Genomic DNA, 19,549 nt, shown 5'->3' on the forward strand with positions numbered 1-19,549 from the left:
AATAACTGGATATGGGAAAACTGAGCTTGGCCTTGGCTTTGGGCCTGAGCCTACCGATTCGCCCCTGCTGGGGGCCGGGGTGGGGCCAGCGCCCAGGACCAGCAGGAGGAGCAGACCTCCCGGTCAGGCAGGACCGCCACCGAATTCCCCGTTCCAAGTGAAGACGCAGGTGCCTTGTTAAAACAGCATTAACAAGAGTTTCAAGACGACAGATCAGCCCCAGGTGGCCACCCGCAGACCCGAAGGCCCCCAAGCCCTCTGTCCAGTGAGCTCAGTCCAGCGATTTGGGACAGCCCAGGCGTCCCCCAGGACAGGGCCGTCCACGGGAGGGAAGGGGCACCTTCCATGAAGGGGCGGCCTCGCTGGGTGCAGTTGACCCTCACGCAGCCGTCGCCCTGGCTTGTGGAGGCTTCGTCACAGGGGCGCGAGGTCAGGGCTGGGATCAGGTCATGCCCCGTCCCCCTGAGAGAGGCCGGCCTGCCTGCAGGTGGATCTGAAGCCGCAGAGGCGGCTGAGATGCCAGGACGAGTTCCTCGTTTGCTGCAGAAGGAAGAAGCACCTGAGGCGCGTGTTTCTGTTTGAAGACCTCATCCTGTTCAGCAAGACCCAGAAGGTGGACGGAGGCCACGATGTGTACGCGTACAAGCAGTCCTTCAAGGTGCCGCGTCGGGCAGGGCGCTGGGGGCCGGAGGGAATGCCAGGTTATTTGTTATTGCGGCTCTTGGGCTGAATTTTGGAGCCTGGGGCCTCCGGAAGCCGCAGGGAGCCATTTGTCCTTCCTGTTCCACGTGCCAATCCAGGGGCTAGAAAACAAATGTCTCCTCGTCGGTGACTCCATTTCAGGTTTGGGTGAAGGTGGGCAGAACACAGAGGAGGCCTTCCCCTGGGCGGTCTCAGGGCATGGGCCTCACCCTTCCCCCCAGACAGGCCCTGGGGGTGAAGTCTCCCGGGAGAGGCCCCACCGCAACCCCTTCCCTGCCAGCGAGCTCATCGGAGGGGTCCTGTGATGACGCGCCAGGGAGCCCTTCGGGGGGGAACTGAGCCCTCACGAGGGAGCCAGCGTGGATGGCATGGGTCGGGGCAAGGGGGAACGGGGAGGCAGGGGCGACGAGCCCTCGGCCCAGCCTCGTCCACACCACTCGGTGTCTGGGTGAGGGGACCTCCGGCACGGAGGCGCTGGGGTCAAGCATCAGCCAGAGAGCGGTCAGTTGTCCAAAGGGCAGGATCTGAGCTCCCTCCCGGTGCTTGTGGCTGCAGATGGCAGAGATCGGGATGACGGAGAACGTCGGGGACAGTGGCTTGAGGTTTGAGATCTGGTTCCGCAGGCGGCGGAAATCCCAGGACGCCTACGTTCTCCAGGCGAGCTCCGCGGAGGTCAAGACCGCCTGGACGGACGTGATAGGGAAGATCCTGTGGCGGCAGGCTCTGCGGAGCCGAGGTGGGCAGAGCGGCTGGAGGGCCTAGGCATGCAGGGCCAGCTCGGGCTGGGCTTGGGCTGGGCTCAGGGCTCGTGGTCGGTCCGAGGGGCCCCTTAGCACCATCCATCAGCACACGAACACTTACTTCTCCTTAAAACAATAAGCAAGACCCCGGCCCCCACACTCAGAGAGAGGTCTCAGCCCCAGATCCCAGACGCCCTCAGACCCGTGGTGTCAGCTTTCTGCCCTGCCCTGTGGTCAAGGCCCCTGGCCTCCTGGACGCTGCGCCGATGGCCAGCCTGTGGTCTCCCCACAGGTAAGACCCCCCACCTCGTTCCCTCCTCCTTCATGTCTGCCCCCAGTCCCTCCTCTCCCCTGAGTTCGTCACTGGGACACCTCTGTCTACTTCAGAGTGGTAGCTCATCCAGGCTGGCTGCCACACATGCCATCTTCATCGCAACCCCTCCAAGCTGGCCCTCCTTCTGGCGGCTCTGACCACCCCGCTGGGCCTGAGAAACCCTAATATGCTAACACCCTGACATCCAAACACGACCACTTGGCTCTCAGAGGCTACCACCCTGGCCAGGGCCCTGACCTGTCACCAGAGATGCCCCACGGCCTCCTCACTGCCACGTCCTTCAAAGTGTGGACCCCCCCACCCATGCACACAGACACAGGCACACAGGCACGCACAGACATGCACACACTCAGACACACACACATGCACATGCACAGACACACATGTACACACATGTACACAGTGTGCACACAGACACATGCACATGCGCACGCACACACATGCACATGCACACACGTACATACACATGCACACGCGCACATGCACATACACACGCGCACGCACGCACATGCACACACGTGCACACACGTGCACACACATACACATGCACATGCGCACGCACATGCACATGCACACACGTGCACACACATACACATGCACACGCGCACATGCGCACGCACACACATGCACATGCACACACGTACATACACATGCACACGCGCACATGCACATACACACGCGCATGCACGCACATGCACATGCATACACGTGCACACACATACACATGCACATGCACAGACACATGCACATGCACACACGTACATACACATGCACACGCGCACATGCACACACACACGCACGCACGCACATGCACATGCACACACGTGCACACACATACACATGCACATGCACACACGCGCACGCACGCACATGCACATGCACACACGTACATACACATGCACACGCGCACATGCACATACACACGCGCATGCACGCACATGCACATGCATACACGTGCACACACATACACATGCACATGCACAGACACACATGCACACACATGTACACACGTGTGCACACAGGCACATGCGCACGCACACACATGCACATGCACACACGTACATACACATGCACACGCGCACATGCACATACACACGCGCACGCACGCACATGCACACATGTGCACACACATACACATGCACATGCACACACGCGCACGCACACAGCAGCTTTGCTCGGGGCGCCCGGTGGCTCCTCATCCTCCTTGGAGTCACTCAGCCCTGACGAGGAGCAGGAAGTCCCCATGGCCTGGTCTCCCCACCCCTGCTGTCCCGCCTGCTCCTGCCCCTCCCTCGCAGCCCCCCCAACCGTAATGGCTATCCTCTTTCTCTTTGCTGGGTTTACCGAGCAGTCATTCGTGCTCAGGCTCTCACCCTGTGCTTGGATCCCCTCTCAGTTTCAAGCGTGTGCGGATACCTGTCAGTGTGTCTTTCCTGGAGCCATGCCCTGCCTGGAGGCCTCTGCCCACTCCAAGGTGGATGTCCCTTCATCCGCAGACGGAGACCCGCCCCTCCCTGGTTGGACACCCAGTTTCTGTGGTCCCACGTCTTCCTTTTTCCTGGTTCACCCCCTTGGGCTCCCTGAGAGAGGCCGGAACGGGCACCTCAGCATGTCCAGTCCCCCAGAGACACTCAGGGTGGAATTAAACCCAGGGAGCTGCTTAGAAAACTCGCCCACGCGCTCCTGTCTTAGAACTCAGGACACAGGAGCTGGTGTCCACGGGGATAGGCGGCAAGCCATTCATGGACATCAAGCCCAGCAACGTGGCCATAAGCGACCGGGCCGTCAGTTACACCGGGGGGGAACAGGTTAGCGGCCACAGCCCCGGCTCTCGCTTGGCCCCGCCAACTCAGACCCAGGTGCCGCAGTGCGCCGGGCCCCACGGGCCAACACGTCGGGCTGGACGGGCGGCCGCCCCATGAGGCCCGATGGGACCAGGGGGGAAGGAACCTAGTAGTTTTCTGGCTGGCCATCTTGTTCTTGAATCTAGGCTGCACCTCTACAGCAGAGGCCAAAAGACTCGTTTTCTGTCCCCTTCCAGAGGCACGGACCCGAGCGTCCAGAGCTGTGCCCTCCTGTGACCACACCGCCCCCTCAAGAGACCGCACCCCACCCTCTCAGACAGCAGCACATCCTCCTCCAGCAGCCGGTCCTCCTCTGCCCTGGGGCCGCTGCCCCCCACATGGGCCCACAAGCCCTGCCCGCTACCCCTGTCCGTACGGCGTCCACACCTGCATCGAGGAGGACGAGCTGGAGCAGGAGGCGGGGCGCCAGCCTCCCCTGCGTGAGCGCATGTGTGCACTGGAGCCAGCTCACGTGTTCATCATTTCACCTGATTTCATGTACTGCCAAAGGTTTCCAAACAGATTAGAAATTTTCATTTACTTAAAAAAAAATTTCCGCTTCCACTCAAGACAAGGTAACAGGGAACAAGTTTAAAACAAACAAGCAAAAAGAAAAACGAGACAAAACAAACCAAGTACCCTCCGAAGCCCAAAATGTGCCACTGCCACCATGAAGTCACCCCTGAGGGCGTCCCCACCCACCACAGAGGTGCCTCTGCGCAAAGTGTTGGGCGTGAGCTGCTCAGAACAGGCAGCGGCCACGGGGAGCACGCACCGTCGCCTGCCCAGAGCCACCGCGCTCTCCTGGACACGTCCCTCAGGCTCCAGGACCGCGGGTGGCTCCCATCTGGGCTGCGGCAGCCTCTGATCAGCCCCGAATCTGGAGGTGGGACTTCTCCCGGCAGGAAGACCAGGCGGAAGGGTCTGTGCCGGAGGGCTCAGGTCTGTCATCCCCAGCACGGCCCGCAGAAGCCACCCTCCAGCCACACTCGAGGTTGTGGCTGCACCCTGGCAGGGGCCCCACCCTGGGGAGTGACCCCACGGGCCTGGGCTCTGCGGCCGCGGCTCTGTCTGGGGTGGCACAGGACAGGCCCCTGGGAGCGCGCCTCCCGTCCTGTCCTGTCCCGCTTTCCGTCAAAGCCGCGTGACCCTTCTTGCCACATTTTCTGCTGTCCCCCGCTTGGGCTCCCTCTTACCGCCCAGGGTGAGGCTTCCTGCTGGGGGAGGGGTCGACCTCCCTCCCGGCCTTCCCCTTCCGGCTGCACTGGGCCTCCTGATTTCCGAAAAGCAAAGTCACAGACCTCTTGTTCATGAGCGTAAGTGGTGTCTGACCTCCAGCAGTGCCGTCCTCCTGCTTTAGCCCGGCATCACGGGTCACCTGGTTATAAATCTGTACATTGTAACATCATTCTCGTTGTGCAAGCCTCAGGGCCAGAGTGCCGGGCACAGTAGGCCTGAGGGGCAGCCGGCCAGGCCGGAGGACGGTCCTCACTGGGCTTCTCTCTGCAGAGACCGGGAACCCCGAGTCTTCCCACCGCACGTCAGGGGACAGCGGCCCCAGCCTCCACGGGCCATCCCTGCCGCTCGCGGAGCTGTCCTCTGACGAGGACCGTCAGGGTGTCTCCCTGACCCTTCCCACGAGGAGCTCACGGCAGCAGCCTGGCGGGGACCAGTGCATCACGACCGTGAGTACCCCTCCTCTAAGCCCCCACGAGAGAGGCCCAGGTGCTGGGTGGGGGGGTCAGTACCCGCCCAAGAGATGCTGGGCCGCCAGTGACCACACAGAGCCCCCTTGTGGGCCATCCTGTGTGTGAACCAACCCCACACGCACACTTCGGCACCCAGCGGGCTGTCTGTGAAACCAGAGGCCTGGCTCCGTCTCCAGCGATTCTGAGTCCCTTAGAGAGATTTGCAGGCCTCCTGAAGCATCACCCAGACTCTGCCTGCCACGCGGAGGCCGCACCTGTGCCATCCAGCATGTGCCGGTTCCAGGCTCGGCGGAGCCCCGACTCCAGGCGGGCCTTGTTAGAGCCCCCGCGGTCCTGGGTGAAGGAGGGCTACTGGTTGGCCAAGGAGGTTTCTGAACCCAGCCCCAGATGGACCAGGGTCAGGGGCTCTGCCCTCCCTGCTACGCTTGCTCGGCCCCCAGTCCCGCCTTCTGACGGGATCGCGTCCTGGGCAAGACACAGTGTTTCCCTGCATTGATGGGGACGTGTGTTTCTACCTTCAGGGGTGTCAGGAGAGCCATGACACCTGACCCCGCCAGTAGGGAGCACAGGAGACCCCAGAAACCCTGGACGCACACACAGAGACGTCATCCCCTGAAGAGGAGAGACCGAGGGGACCAATCTGACAGGAAGCCACTCGTCACCAGCCGGGCCTGCCGGTTCAGTGCCTTCGCCCACACGGGGTTGTAAAGCTCTCCTCTCTGCAAGCGCGTCCCAGGTTCTGGGGCGATGCCTCCGGCCCCCTCCTGGGCAGCACCAGAAGGGGAGGTCCGACTTTAAGTGTGTGCTAGGCCAGAGGCCAGGGACCAGTCCTCGGTGCTCACGCCCTGGGTCACTCACAGTGACCCGATCCCTTTGCCAGGACAAAACCCCTCACGTCTCAGGCGTCTGGACGGTGGTTTGACTGGCAGGCCACACGCTGCACCGTGATCTCTGAGGCGCTGGGCACGCTGCCACCACCCAGGCTGCCCGACCGTGTCTCCACCTTGTCCAGATGCTTCCAGAGCGCGGATGCACCGCGGATGTTAACGGCACGCCGGGAGGGGGCGGTGGGCCGGGCCTGGCTGCTCCCCCATCCCCCCGACTTCCCCCAAGAGGAGGCTGCCTCCAGCGAGAAGACCCTCCCGCCCTGCTCGCCAGACGGCGCAGCTGGCACTGTCGCTCCTCCCCACCGCCGACTCAGCGGGGGAGTCCCCTGCGTGCGCCACCCCCCGCGCGCGCCCCACACACCCCGCGCGCCGTGCGCGGCACCGCCCTGGGTGGGAGCCGCGGGACACACGCCGTCTCTAGGAAGAGGCCCTGCAGGGTCCTCATCTGTGAGGCCACTTTCTCCGCTGAGGTCTCAGCGCCTGGGCGTCTTGGGGGCATGTGAAGGGCGCCAGGAGACCGTCCCAGGCAGGGGCCCGCCTGCTCCCACAGCCCCTCCCTCCGCTCCCGCGAGGGCCTGCGGCTGCGAACGTGCGCCCAGATCTGGTTAAAGGCCTGCCGGTAAAGGTAGATTCCTCGTGCCTGTCTAGTAGACTCTTTTCCACAAACCACATGCGAAGTTGTCCAAGTGTTCCCATTCACACCGTCGGCTGCTTGCGGGACACGTGGGCAGACACGCACACTCACGCTCACGTGCTGGGTCAGAACGGCAAACGCTGAACTGACACATTTCAGGGCCCAAACCCTTTTACCCTGGGACTCGGACGCCCAGGGATGCGGGCTGAGGCTGCAGCCACCACGCTGCTCACTCCCTCACCCGGACCTGTGGGTGTCAGCCTTTGAGGACGCGCTCGTTTCTGGGGCCCTGTCCCTGGCCTTGCCGGGCCCCCATTGCTTCTTCAGAAGATGCACGTCCCGAGTCCGAGAGCACCTTGGGGGAGGAGGGGACCTGCATAAGAGAGGTCCTTCTTTTGGCAGCTGTGATGGATCTGGATGAGATGTGGCCCCTCAGGGAGAGCCCCCCTCAGCGCAGAGGAACCTCGACCCTGACGTGCGCACAGGAGGTCACGAGGTCTGGGAAGGAGACACTCAAGCCAAGGCTCCTGACCACCTCCTCCGCCAGGCACGGGGCCACCAGTCAGCACGCCCCTCGGGGCCTGGGCATCACGTCATGGGCTCCCCGCTGTCCTGCCCACAAGGACGCCCCGTGATGCCCTGGACGCTCCCACACTCCTAGGCTGCAAGAGGCCCAGGTAGGAGCACGTGTACCCCCGAGCAGAGTCCCACAGTGGATGTGGGGTGTCTCAGAGCAGGGGCCTCTCTGGGAGCATGCTCCCCCGCCTTCCAGGCGATGCAGGCCATGGACGGCAGTCCCCAGGTGCAGCCCCTACGAGGTGCGTCCTGGACGCAGGGGGAGCTTTCCTGAGTTTAGCTGGAATCTTGGTTTCGTTTTCTTCTCAACAAGCTGTGTGTGGCCAGCGGCACTCAAGTTGGGCTCCACCTGGGAGTCTGGGACAAGGGTGCCTGCGTCCCAGGTGGACCCCAGCTGGAGTTGGGGGCACAGCAGCTGGGCCGGAAGCTCTGATCCAGGCTGTGCTGGGAGGTCCTGTCGTGTGGATGGGGCCCTGAGGGGCCCCCCTCACCCCAGGGAGGAGAGCCTGGGTAGAGGCAGAACTCAGTGCACTTCCTGCCACAGGTGCTCCCCCCAGACCCCGTCCTGGGGCAGCGGCGACATCAGGTGCCACCCACCCAGAACAGGAGCAGGGAGCTGGGGCACGGCCCTCGCCTTTGTGATCTGCCGGCTGCTGTAAACTTTCTTCTTTGTTACCCTGTTTCAGGGCTGACTGTTCCAAACTTTAGGAACATAAATAAATGGGACATTTTTTCCTACCACATGGTCGTGCGTCTTCTACTGGGTTCTGTTGTGTCAGGGACGTCACCAACAGGCCTCCCCTAGGGAGCTCAGCCCCTGCGACTTTGAGGAGACAGGGCGTGGGCAGCAGAGCGCCCTCTGGGGTCTGCCTGGTCCACGTCCTTGCCTCCCATCGGGGATGAGGGCAGGGGGAGGTCCCCGCCGTCTCCCGCTCACACCTGGTCTGCCTGCCAACGCTGGGGCCCCCGAGCACGATGCCTCCCCCTCCCTAGGGGAGGCACTGCTGAGGCCCTGAGGGACCAGCAAGCAGGACTGTCCCTGACGGAGGGTCCCACCTGAGTGTAGGGTTGGGGGGTCTGGGGGGTCCGGCCCGTGTGGGTCCCCATGAGCGGCACCTGCACCCACGTCCATATCCACAGCCCTACACACAGCCCAGCACGTCCACCAGCCCGACTCTTCCTCCCCTCCTAGTGCCTTTGTCTGCCTCTCCCCTCCTCCCTCTCTTGATCTCTGTCTTTGTGGGTCTCTGTCTCTCTGTCTTTCCCTATCTTACTGTCTCGGTCTCTCTCTCTGTCCCACTGAGGTCCCTCCCAGACCAGCGCTTGTCCGGGTAGCCTGTCAGCTAAGTGCTCCAGCCCTGCCCCAAATGATGGTGACATGGGGGTGGGGGGGAGGTCAAGTCATTCAGTGATGATCTAACACCCGTCAGAGCTGGGAGCTGTAGGGAGGAAGAATTTTTCTCTGTCCACCCTGGGTTCTCTTCTGGGCTCTGTAACAAAGAACAGACTCATGAAAGAAAAGCACGCAGATTTACTGAATGTAAGTTTTTGATGACACGGGAGCCCTCATAAGGAAACGAAGACCCCAGTGGCCTAAGTATTTCTGGACTAAGTTGAGCGAGGAGGTGATCCCAGTTCAGGGAGGGCGGCTTGCCCGGAGCTCCATCTGCGTTCAGGAAGAAAGGGGGGTCCAAGCGCCCTTAGCTCAAAATACTCCTTCTGCCCAAGCGGCGTGGTCCGGGGCACCTGCTCTGCCACCCTCCAGGGCGAGGAACCAGACACCAGGCTGTGCGAGCAGGCTTCCGGCTCCTGGGGGCCCCGCACGTCCCCTGCAGCCCCGCCCACGGCGTGGGTCCTGGGGCTCGGCCCAGGGAGCCCTGCAGCTGGAGGGCGCCAAGCTCCCTCCCATGGACAGTGGGGAAGCCTCGGCCGCGGTCCTCAGTGACGATAAAGGAAGGGGGGGGGCCAAGCAGCGTGCCGGCGCCTCATGGGGCCTTTCTTTATCTTCTCTTAAAGTCAGGAAACAGTTATCAGAGGTGCCACCCCATGCCCACTGCCGCGTCCCTAACTCTGGACGTGGGGCAAAGGGAGGGACTCGGCTCCCAGGGGTCCAAGAAAAGGTTTGTTAGTTCCTCGGACTGTAGGATGGCCCAGGGTTGGGGCAGACCCACGCCATGGAGGGGGTGAGGTACCCCCAGGACAGGCCACCCCTGCAGTGGACACAGCCGGTAATTCCAGGGGCCCAGCCCCCTCCCCCTAGCCAAGCACTCAGGCAGCTCTGCTTTCCCCAGCTGAGCGCCAGCAGGACAAGCCGGCCACCACCAGACGCCTCCACAGCCAAAGCCAAACAGGCACCCAGGACGAAAATAGCCGTCAGATGACCAGAGGGCTGGCTCACCACAGCCCAAGGCAAGCTGCTCACAGCAGCTGCAACTAAAAATAGGCGAGAAGGGGACACGTCTTTGGGAGAAGCACAGGGGAGAGCTCTGTCCTGTCTCCAGCCGCTGCAGGTGGGCATGATGCAGTCACTACGCTTCATTTCTGCTGAGGCCTTGGCGTCCCACCCCCAGGTGGCCCGGCAGAGCCTGGGCGGGGTGGCCCACAACCTGTACCCGCTGCTCTTCAAAGCCAGCTACTTGCTGGAGCAGGCGGAGGTGATCCGCGTTCTGCTGGAGCACTGGCCGCTGGAGGAGTTCCGGCTGGGTGCTCTGCTGGGCCCCAGCGCAGACCACCCTGGGGACCTGCGGGACCGGGCCTGCAGGGCCTGCCTGGAGGCCTGCGTGCGCGGCCTCGCGGACCACACGCTCTGGGGCGGGGGCCGGCGGCATCTGCGGGTGGCCGACCTCACGGGCATCCGAGACGTGCAGGTGCAGGGGTGTCCCTGTGGGAGGGCGCTGGGCAGGTGGGGCCGCACCAAGCTGCTGGCCAGGACCTGCTGCGAGCTGCAGGCGGAGCCCCGTGCGGCCCGCCGCCCCGTAGAGGTCCTCGCCGACATCTTCGTCACCGGGGGCAACTTCGACTTGGTGGTGCGGGCCCTGGGGCCGGAGGGTCCCGCCCCACTGCGCGTGCGCTGCCTCTCCTTCCGGGCCGACAGCCTGGGCCCCGGGCAGCTGCTGCACGTGCTGCGTCTGGCGGGGCCAGGCGAGCTGCGCCGGCTGGAGGTGGTGCACAACGTGCGTCTGCACGCCGGCCACGTGCAGCAGCTGCTGGCCCAGGTGGGCTTCCCCCGGCTGGTGTCGCTCACCCTGCCCGCCAAGGCCTTCGACGCTCCCCCTACCAGCACCCCCGCCCCTGACGGCGAGGACCCCCTGCTCACCTCCATCGCCCGGGAGCTCAGCCGGATGACGCACCTCACCGAGTTGAGCGTGGCCTTCTCCACGCTGACCGGGAAGCTCCAGAAACTGCTCGGGTGAGTCTAGGGTGACCAGAAGGAGGGCGGCGGGGGGAGGGCATCTGCTCACAGCCCCTCAGCCCAGGTCGGGGCGACTCGGGGCCCTGGCTGAGGACGCACCAGGGGACCGTAAAACAGACCTGGTTACTTACAAGGCCACGAGCCCCCGTCCCCTCGGTTTTTGCCCAGCCCGGAGCAGCCGGAGGGGACAGACGGAGGGGGAGGCGGCCCGGCTGGGGCTGGTGTCAGGTGCACCCTGGCAGCACCAGAACCCACAGGCGACTGCCTCCAGTTCGTAAGGAAAAGAGAAGAGTCCTGATTAGCAAGCAAACAACACAGAAGTAACTCCATTACGTTGTATTAATTACCTGTCATTGTAACACATCACCCCAGTGCTGAAGCTTACGAGGGAAGACAGGAGCCCGCTGGGGGCAGCTGTGGTCTCCCCTGAAGGCCTGTCGGGGCGGGAAAGCGGAGTGACCCACTTGCTCGCTCATTCTCATGGCTGTCGGCAGGCGGCCTCGGCTCCTCGGCCCGTGGGCCCCTCCACAGGCTGCGGATCAGAGGGCCAGAGGCCCTCCGGAGGGAGGCCCGCCTCCCGTAACCTTCCCTGGAGGGCACTGTGCTGATGCTTCCGCCCACTGCGTGGTGACGGCCCGTCCCTGGGCCAGGGGGGGCACCACCGAGGGTCGCAATACCCAAGGGCCGTTGGGCCACCTTGGCGGCCACCAGCTGTGAATATACTCATGAAAATTTATGGAAAATCAAACTTCTCATTTCTTGAGAAGAGAAATTTGATGAGAATCAAATTTCTCATTTCTTCTCATTTCTCATTGAGTGAGTGTGAGGATGTCATTTCTGGTTTAGGGAGTCCATGGCTTACAAGAATTTCTCTTTTATACAAAGGAAACCCAGAAGTAGCTGGCCACAGCTGGCCAGGGCCCACACTGCCTCTTCTCCCCTGGGGGGCACCTGGGATCCCGTCACCGTCCCCCATCCCTGCTCCTCCACCCCTGGAACGCAGTCGCTCAATTCGAGAAGGGGTGGTCCTCGAGCCCACACACAAGTACGACTCTGCCATGTGGTGGCTCCCTGGGACCCTCAGGACAGTACTGCATTTGGCTGGCCTGGGTCCTCAGCCAGAGGTGCCTGTGCTCTGGGGAAACGTGTTCCACAAGCCAGACGACACGTCACAAGCCTGTAGGGCTATCTTGTTAGCTCGGTCCTAACATCGCCTGTCACACTCTGACCTTCTGTTCTACACGCTCGGTCTTCAGTCAGCTGGTTGCTGAGAGCCTGTCCAAGGCCCCAGAAGGTCCAGGCGTGGCGTGTGTCAGGCCTAAGTGGGAGGGAGATGGGTGAGTGGTCAGGGAAGGCTAGGTCCCAAGGTGATCTTTGAGCGGAGACCAGGCACAGTGAGCCAGCGGAGGGCCCGGAGAGAGTGTGCTAGGCAGGAACCCCGCAGGTGAAGGGCCGGAGCTGGGGGTGTGGCAGGGCCATAGGCAGGGATGGGGCGGGGCGGGGCGGGGCGGGGCTGGGGCAGCGGGGACGGGGGCTGTGGTCCTGGGCAGGTGAAGAAGGGAGCAGGGAGAGGAGGAAAAGAAGGACGGAAGAGCCAGGCCAAGCCCTGGAGGCTCTGAGCAGGCAGTGGGTGATCAGCTTCATATTACAAGGCTCACTCTGGCTTCCCTGGCCCACACAGCAGACCCAGATGGAGGGGCAGGGAGAGTGGCAGACAGAGCAGACACGCCAAGACCACCCAGGTTTGGTGACTCCCTGGGAGGACTCACTGCTAGGATTTATTACAGCAGACGGACACGGGGCAGAATCTGCCAAGGGAAAGGGCTTGTGGGGAGGGGTTCGGGGAGACAGGGCACGAGTCCAGGGTCCTGTCCCAGTGGAGCCAGCACGGACTGTGGTGACACATGGGGGGTGCCGTCCACTGGGGAGACCCAGGCCCAGGGGTTTTCCTGGGGGCTGGCTGGGTGGGCACCTCAGCCTGGCATGTACCGAGATTCCAGACCCCAGAAGGAGGCAGGTGTCCGCAGGGACCACGTTGCTTGTGCAGACAGCTCAGGCCAGGGACCCCTTATCAGTTGAGTGAGGGACCCTCCCCAAATCCAAGCTCCCAGACGCAGTTCGCAGTCAGGCCTGTCCTCTGACCCTTGTCCACACAGGAGGCCCCCCGAGGGGTTGCGAGCAGCGCAGGTGGGGAGAGGGTTCCTCGTGGATGGATGTGGGCATGGGAGAGTTGGAGGTGGAAACACGCCCCACAGCTCAGGGCCTCAGCCACCGCCTCCTCAGGGCCGGGCGAGGAGGCACAGAGCCTGCCGCGGGGTGGACCGTGCCGGCGGCAGGCAGACCCCAGACGCTCCGTGCCCAGAGTACAGGTGCAGGAGGCGGTGGAAGCAGCAGCCTCAGCAGGTGAATAGAGAGCGGAACCCGCCCCGCCCCCGGCACTCAGTGCCCAGCCTGGTGAGCCCAGACCCAGGCCCAGGGTCCCGGAGGGCAGCTGTGGGTCTGTTCCCGACTCTGAGAATTGCTGGGCAGGGAGTCACCGACTGCGTTGCCCTCCCAGCCCTGAAATCCTGTGGGCTCAGGCTCTTCTTTCAGAGCCAAGCCAGTGTTTCATTTCCTGCCAATTCACAGGCAGCTCACTGCCCCCTCAGCAAGCTTGTGAACACACCACGCCCTGGTTGACAAAACAGATTGATCACTTTAATTGCTGAGGACAAAGGCCAGGCCTGTCTTTGGGTGAAGTTAAGTCTTCACGCCCCGTGGCTATGCATGGTCTCAGCTCTGCCGTTGCCCCAGGGCAGCCACAAACGGGAAGTAAATGAAGGTTGCGGCTGTTCTGATTACGCTTTACTTACCCGCACTGAAACTTGAATTTCATATAATTCTCACGTATCACAAAATATTCTTCTTCTTTTGACTTGTTCGACTACTTAAAAAGGTAAAACCCATTTCAGCTCCCAGGGAGGGTGTGTGTGGCCCCCAGAGCGCCTGCCGGGCCTGCTCTCACCGCGCTGTTTCCTGCCCTGCCCGCAGCCCCCTCCGGACTCCGCTGAAAGTGCTGGACCTGGGCAACTGCGACCTGAACCACGCGGACATGGCCTTCTTGGCGAACTGCGCCCACGCCGCCCACCTGGAGGTGCTGGACCTCAGCGGGCACTGCCTGGTGGACCTGTTCCCCTCGACCTTCTTCCGGCTGCTGGGCCAGGCCGCCCCGACGCTGAGGGCCCTGACCCTGGAGGAGTGCGGCCTCGCGGACCGGCACGTGGGCGCGCTGATCCTGGCCCTGGGCCCCTGCCGCCGGCTGCGGGAGCTCCGCTTCCTGGGGAACCCAATGTCGGCCCGCGCGCTCCGGCGCCTCTTCGTGGCTCTCTGTGAGCTCCCCCGGCTGCAGAGCGTGGAGTTCCCGGTGCCCAGGGACTGCTACCCCGAGGGCAGCGCCTACCCCCAGGACGAGCTGGCCATGTCCAAATTCGACCAGCAGAAATACAGCGCGATCGCAGAGGACCTGCGCGCGGTGCTGCTGCGGGCCGGCCGCGACGACATCCGGGTCTCCACGCCCCTCTTCGGAAGCTTCGACCCGGACATTGAAGAAACGAGCAATGAACTCGGAACGCTCTTGCTGCAAGCCTTCAAAACTGCTCTGGAAAACTTCTCCAGAGCGCTGAAGCAAATGGAGTAGGCCCTGGGCTGTACGAGGCGGGAGGAGGCGGAGGCGGGAGGAGGAGGAGGAGGAGGAGGCGGAGGAGGCGGCGGCGGCGGCGGCGGCGGCGGCGGCGGCGGCGGCCCGGGCTGAGCCTCCGCCCCCGCCACCACCGAGGCATCTCCTAGTGGCAGCTGCACGCGCATCCTTCAGGCGCTCCGGGAGCGACAACCCTGCCTCCCAGGAGCTGTGACGGAGCACAGCGCCCAGCACGGCGGTGGCGCCGGAGACGCAGCCCGCGGCGGGCGGCCGTCCTGGTCACGGCGCCTCGGCAGCCGCGGGAGGTGCGGGCCGCAGGGAGCAGGGCGGGGGCCAGGGCGGCTGGACGACCGGCCGGCGTGAGCGGGGGAGGGAGTGAGAGGACACCTCCCGGGCACAGCGATGAAAGCGCCCAGCTGAGGAGAGAGTAAAACCGAGGGCAAGCCGCATCCCTTGCCGCAGCGGCTGGGTCCGGGGGTGCAGGGAGCCGGCCCGGCGCCCTCCCGTCGCCCTCCCGTCGCCCTCCCGTCGCCCTCCCGTCGCCCTCCCGTCGCGGGTGTGCGGCGCTGCCCTGTCTGGATGTTTACAAACTCCCGTCCAGCGAGGACATGGGCTTTGGTAGTTGACGGCTCTGCCCCTGCCCTCGGGCCAGTGGGCGGCAGGCGTGCGCTCTGCTGGTGCCAGGCTGAGCCCCGGGCTCCGGCGGCCTCTGGCTCTGAGGGCACGACCGCGGTGCCCCGCCCGCCGCCGCCCCCACTCCCACCTCCACCGACTCTCGGCCCGGCGGGCGGGGGCTCCTGCTGCGGGGCGGGCGGGAAGGCTCCTCCGGGAAGCTGTCTGAGTCCTGGTGCTTGAGGAGTGGTTAATGCCAACGTCTGGACTTGGTTTCTACTGAGATCTGATTTGTGCAGTGCTGAGTATTAGGGTAATTAAATACTAATAAAGTGTGGCTTATTCAGATGTGGTTTTCTTTCATTTTCAATCTAATGGACGAAAAAAATGTTTTGCATTAATTTGTATTTCCCAGATGTTCATGAAACTGGGCATGTCTTTTTCTTTTTTTTAAATAAATTTATTTATTTATTTGGCTGCACTGGGTCTTCGTCGCTGTGCGCGGGCGTTCTCTAGTTGCGGCGAGCGGGGGCTACTGTTCATTGCGGTGCGCGGGCTTCTCATCGCAGTGCCTTCTCGTTGCGGAGCGCGGGCTCTAGGCGCACCAGCTCAGTAGTTGCAGCACGTGGGCTCAGTAGTTGTGGCACGCAGGCTCTAGAGCGCAGGCTCAGTAGTTGCGGCGCACGGGCTTAGTTGCGCCACGGCATGTGGGATCTTCCCAGACCAGGGCTTGAACCCGTGTCCCCTGCATTGGCAGGCGGATTCTTAACCACTGCACCACCAGGGAAGTCCCTGGGCATGTCTTCATATGCTTGTTGCCCACTTGTATTTTTTTTTTAATAATTTCATTTATTTACAAAAACAAAAACAGTTCACCCACTTCTCCCTTCACCCCACAGTCCCCCCCCCCCGGCCCCACCTCTGGTTCTAATCTGTCCTCTGCATCTATTAACTTGGAGATATATATTCCACATATGAGTGAGATCATATGGTATTTGTCTTTCTCTGACTTATTTCACTTAGCATAATGCTCTCCAGGTCCATCCATGTTGTCACAAATGGCAGAATTTCATTCTTTTTATGGCTGAATAGTATTCCATTGTATACATATACCACATCTTCTTTATCCATTCATCTACTGATGGGTACTTAGGTTGCCCATATCTTGGCTATTGTAAATAATGCTGCAATAAACATGGGAGGGCAGATATCTTTTTGAATTAGTGTTTTCATTTTCTTCAGATAAACACCCAGAAGTAGAATTGCTGAACCATATGGTAGTTCTAATTTTGATTTTTGAGGAACCTCCATACTGATTTCCATAGTGGCTGCACCAATTTACATTCCCACCAAAAGTGTACAAAGTTTCCCTTTTCTTCACTTCCTTGCCAACACTTATCTCTTGTCTTTTTGATAATAGCCATTCTGACAGGTGTGAAGTGATATCTCATTGTGGATTTGATTTGCATTTCTCTGACGATTAATGATGTTGAGCATCTTTTCATGTCTCTTCAGAGATTCTGCCCACTTCCTAATTGAATTATTTTTTATTTTTTTGCAGTTGAGTTGTATGAGTTCTTTATATATTTCGGATACTAGTCCCTTATCAGATATATAATTTGCAAATATTTTCTCTCATTCTGTAGTTTGCCTTTTGTTTTATGACTTTGTTTGCCATGCAGAATCTTTTCAGTTTGATGTAGTCCCACTTGTTTATTTTTGTTTTTGTTGCTTTTGCTTTTGGTGTCAGATTTAAAAAAAATCATTGCCAAGACTGATGTCAGGGAGTTTACCACCTATGTTTTCTTCTAGGTCTTATCGTTCAAGTCTTTAATCCATTTTGAGTTAATTTTTTATGTGTGTTGTAAGATAGTGGTCCAGTTTCATCCTTTTGCATGTGGCTGTCCAGTTTTTCTAGTACCATTTATAGACAAGAGGGTCCTTTCCCCGTGGTATACTCTTGGCTCCTTTGCCATAAATTAATTGACCATCTATGCATGGATTTATTTCTGGGCTCTCTATTCTGTTCCATTGATCTATGTGTCTGTTTTTGTGCCAGTACCATAATGTTTTAATGACTACTGCTTTGTAATATAGTTTGAAATCAGGGAATGTGATGCCTCCAGCTTTGTTCTTCTTTCTCAAGATTGCTTTGGCCATTCAGGGTCTTTTATGGTTCCATACAAATTTTAGGATTGTTTTGTTCTATTTTTGTGAAATGTGCCATTAGAATTTTGATAGGGATTGCATTGACTCTGTATATTGCTTTGGGTAGGATGGACATTTTCACAGTATTAATTCTAACAATCCATGAGCATGGGATGTCTTTCCATTTATTTGTGTCTTCTTCAGTTTGTTTCATTAACATCTTGTACTTTTCAACATACAGGTCTTTCACCTCCTTGGTTAAATTTATTCAGAATTTTTGATGCAGTTGTAAATGGGATTGTTTTCTTAATTTCTTTTTCTGATATTTCATTATTAGTGTATAGAAATGCAACAGATTTTTGTGTATTCATTTTGTAGCCTGCAACTTTACTAAATTTATTAGTTCTAACAGTTTTTTGATGGAGTCCTTAGAGTTTTCTGTATATAGTATTGTGTCATCTGCAAATAGTGACAGTTTTACTTCTTCCTTTCCAATTTGGATTCCTTTTATTTCTTTTTCTTTTCTGATTGCTGTGGCTAGGAATTCCAATGCTGTTGAATAAAAGTGGTGAGAGTGGGCATCCTTGTCTTACTTCCTGATCTTAAGAGGAGATGCTTTCCACTTTTCACTGTTGAGTGTGATGTTAGCTCAGGGCTTGTCATATATGGCCTTTATTATGTTGAGGTACATTCCCTCTACACCCACTTTATCGAGAGTTTTTATTATAAATGGATGTTGAATTTTGCCAAATGACTTTTCTGCATTCACTGAAGTGATCATATGATTTTCAAATTCTTCAATTTGTTAATGTGGTATATCACATTGACTGATTTGTGGTATTGAGCATTCCTTGCATCTCTGGGATAAATCTCACTTGCTCATGGTATATGATGCTTTTAATGTATTGTTGAATTTGGTTTGCTAATATTTTGTTGAGGATTTTTGCATCTGTGTTCATCAGGGATATTGGCCTGTAATTGTCTTTTCTTTTGGCATCTTTATCTGGTTTTGGTATCAGGGTAATGCTGACCTCGTAAAATGAGTTTGAAAACTCCCTCTTCTCTCTTTTGGAAGTTTGAGAACGACTGGTATTAATTCTTCTTTGAATGTTTGGTAGAATTCACCAGTGATGCCATCTGGTCCTGGACTTTTGTTTGTTGGAAGGTTTTGGATTACTCAAATGACATTTTAATGCAATTCAGAATTTTAAAAAGGACATAAGTGTCTGAAAAGAAAACATTTTCTCAAGAGAGTGGCTAGTGCTTGATGTGGCCAAATGCTCCTCACAGTAGAACCACCCAAGTGGTCAATGGGGGTTTGAATCACCCTGTGAGTGGGCTTTGCCCTCAGGTCCAACTCCATGCTGCCGTCTCCGCAGGTACATCCCCGTTGCAGGTGCTCCTGTGCCACCCCCTCCCCCAGGTATGGCCCATGCCTTTCCCCGCACAATGGAGTGAGAGTCCTCTCAGGATCTGCCTGCTGAGGAAGGCAGTAACCTTCCTGCTGGGCCTTCAGGAGAGGAGAGCCGCCGCCAGGTGGGCAGGAGCAGGAGGGAAGTGGTGGCTTCTGACTCCCCTGTGCTCTTCAGCTCTGCCTTCTTTGCTCACCTCTGCGTGTCTCCTTAGCTGTGTTATGCTGGAACCCTGTTTCAGCCACGTGGACTTTGCTATTGCAAGAAGCTCTTGGAAAGAGAGTAGGCACAGGGCAAAATTTTCAAATGATTTGATTTTAACTCTGAAGAGTAGAGTAGCTTCTGCTGTTTGTGTCTGTGGAATTTTCTTGATGAGACCCAGCCTCTGGGTGGTCAGCAGGTAGGACCCAGCATGGGCATGGCTGGGCCCAGCAGCTGTGGTGGACAAGAGCCCAGGGATGCTGCGGTGACCCAGGACCTGAAATTTGGGGCAGGGGTGGGCACACAGGTGTCTACTAGTGGAGAATGTCCCTGACAGCCCCCACCCCACGCTGAGGAATAACCCATTCTTGTGAAACTGGAGAAGCTGGGAGGCTCGTCTGGAGCAATTCTGAGGCACACGGAGCAGCCCAAGTGGGACCCATGCCTCCCACTCACCCCAGTGCATGTAATTCACTTGTTCCTGTGGACCCGCTCAGCCCCAACACTGAATGTGCCACTTGCAGCCACGATGGGTTTTACCTGTACCTGCCCAGCCCGAGACTGGTGGCCCTGAGGATGCCCAAGGTGACGCTGGCTGCGAATGCAGTCGTGGGCATCTGTCAGGGCCCAGGAGCGTTCCTGCGCTTCTCGCGCTGCGGACG

General features: G+C 59.2%; 2 protein-coding genes across 2 annotated transcripts in view; both read left to right on the forward strand.

The window, feature by feature from the left end:
• The window catches only part of PLEKHG4B (pleckstrin homology and RhoGEF domain containing G4B), a 61,888-nt gene extending 57,740 nt beyond the window's left edge, over positions 1 to 4,148 (forward strand). Inside the window, 5 exon segments of the mRNA XM_061187610.1 lie at positions 488 to 658; positions 1,258 to 1,438; positions 3,469 to 3,669; positions 3,818 to 3,868; positions 3,871 to 4,148. Coding sequence (XP_061043593.1) covers positions 488 to 658; positions 1,258 to 1,438; positions 3,469 to 3,669; positions 3,818 to 3,868; positions 3,871 to 4,064 — 798 coding nt within the window. The 3' untranslated portion in view covers positions 4,065 to 4,148.
• Positions 4,149 to 9,942: 5,794 nt separating this feature from the next.
• Positions 9,943 to 14,514, forward strand: LRRC14B (leucine rich repeat containing 14B). Its single transcript, XM_061187613.1, has 2 exons — positions 9,943 to 10,835; positions 13,869 to 14,514. Exons 1-2 carry the CDS (start codon positions 9,943 to 9,945, stop codon positions 14,512 to 14,514), a joined length of 1,539 nt encoding a protein of 512 aa, XP_061043596.1.
• Positions 14,515 to 19,549: the final 5,035 nt, after the last annotated feature.

Source organism: Eubalaena glacialis, chromosome 4 (genome assembly GCF_028564815.1).
Source record: "Eubalaena glacialis isolate mEubGla1 chromosome 4, mEubGla1.1.hap2.+ XY, whole genome shotgun sequence".
Lineage (NCBI taxonomy): Eukaryota > Metazoa > Chordata > Mammalia > Artiodactyla > Balaenidae > Eubalaena > Eubalaena glacialis.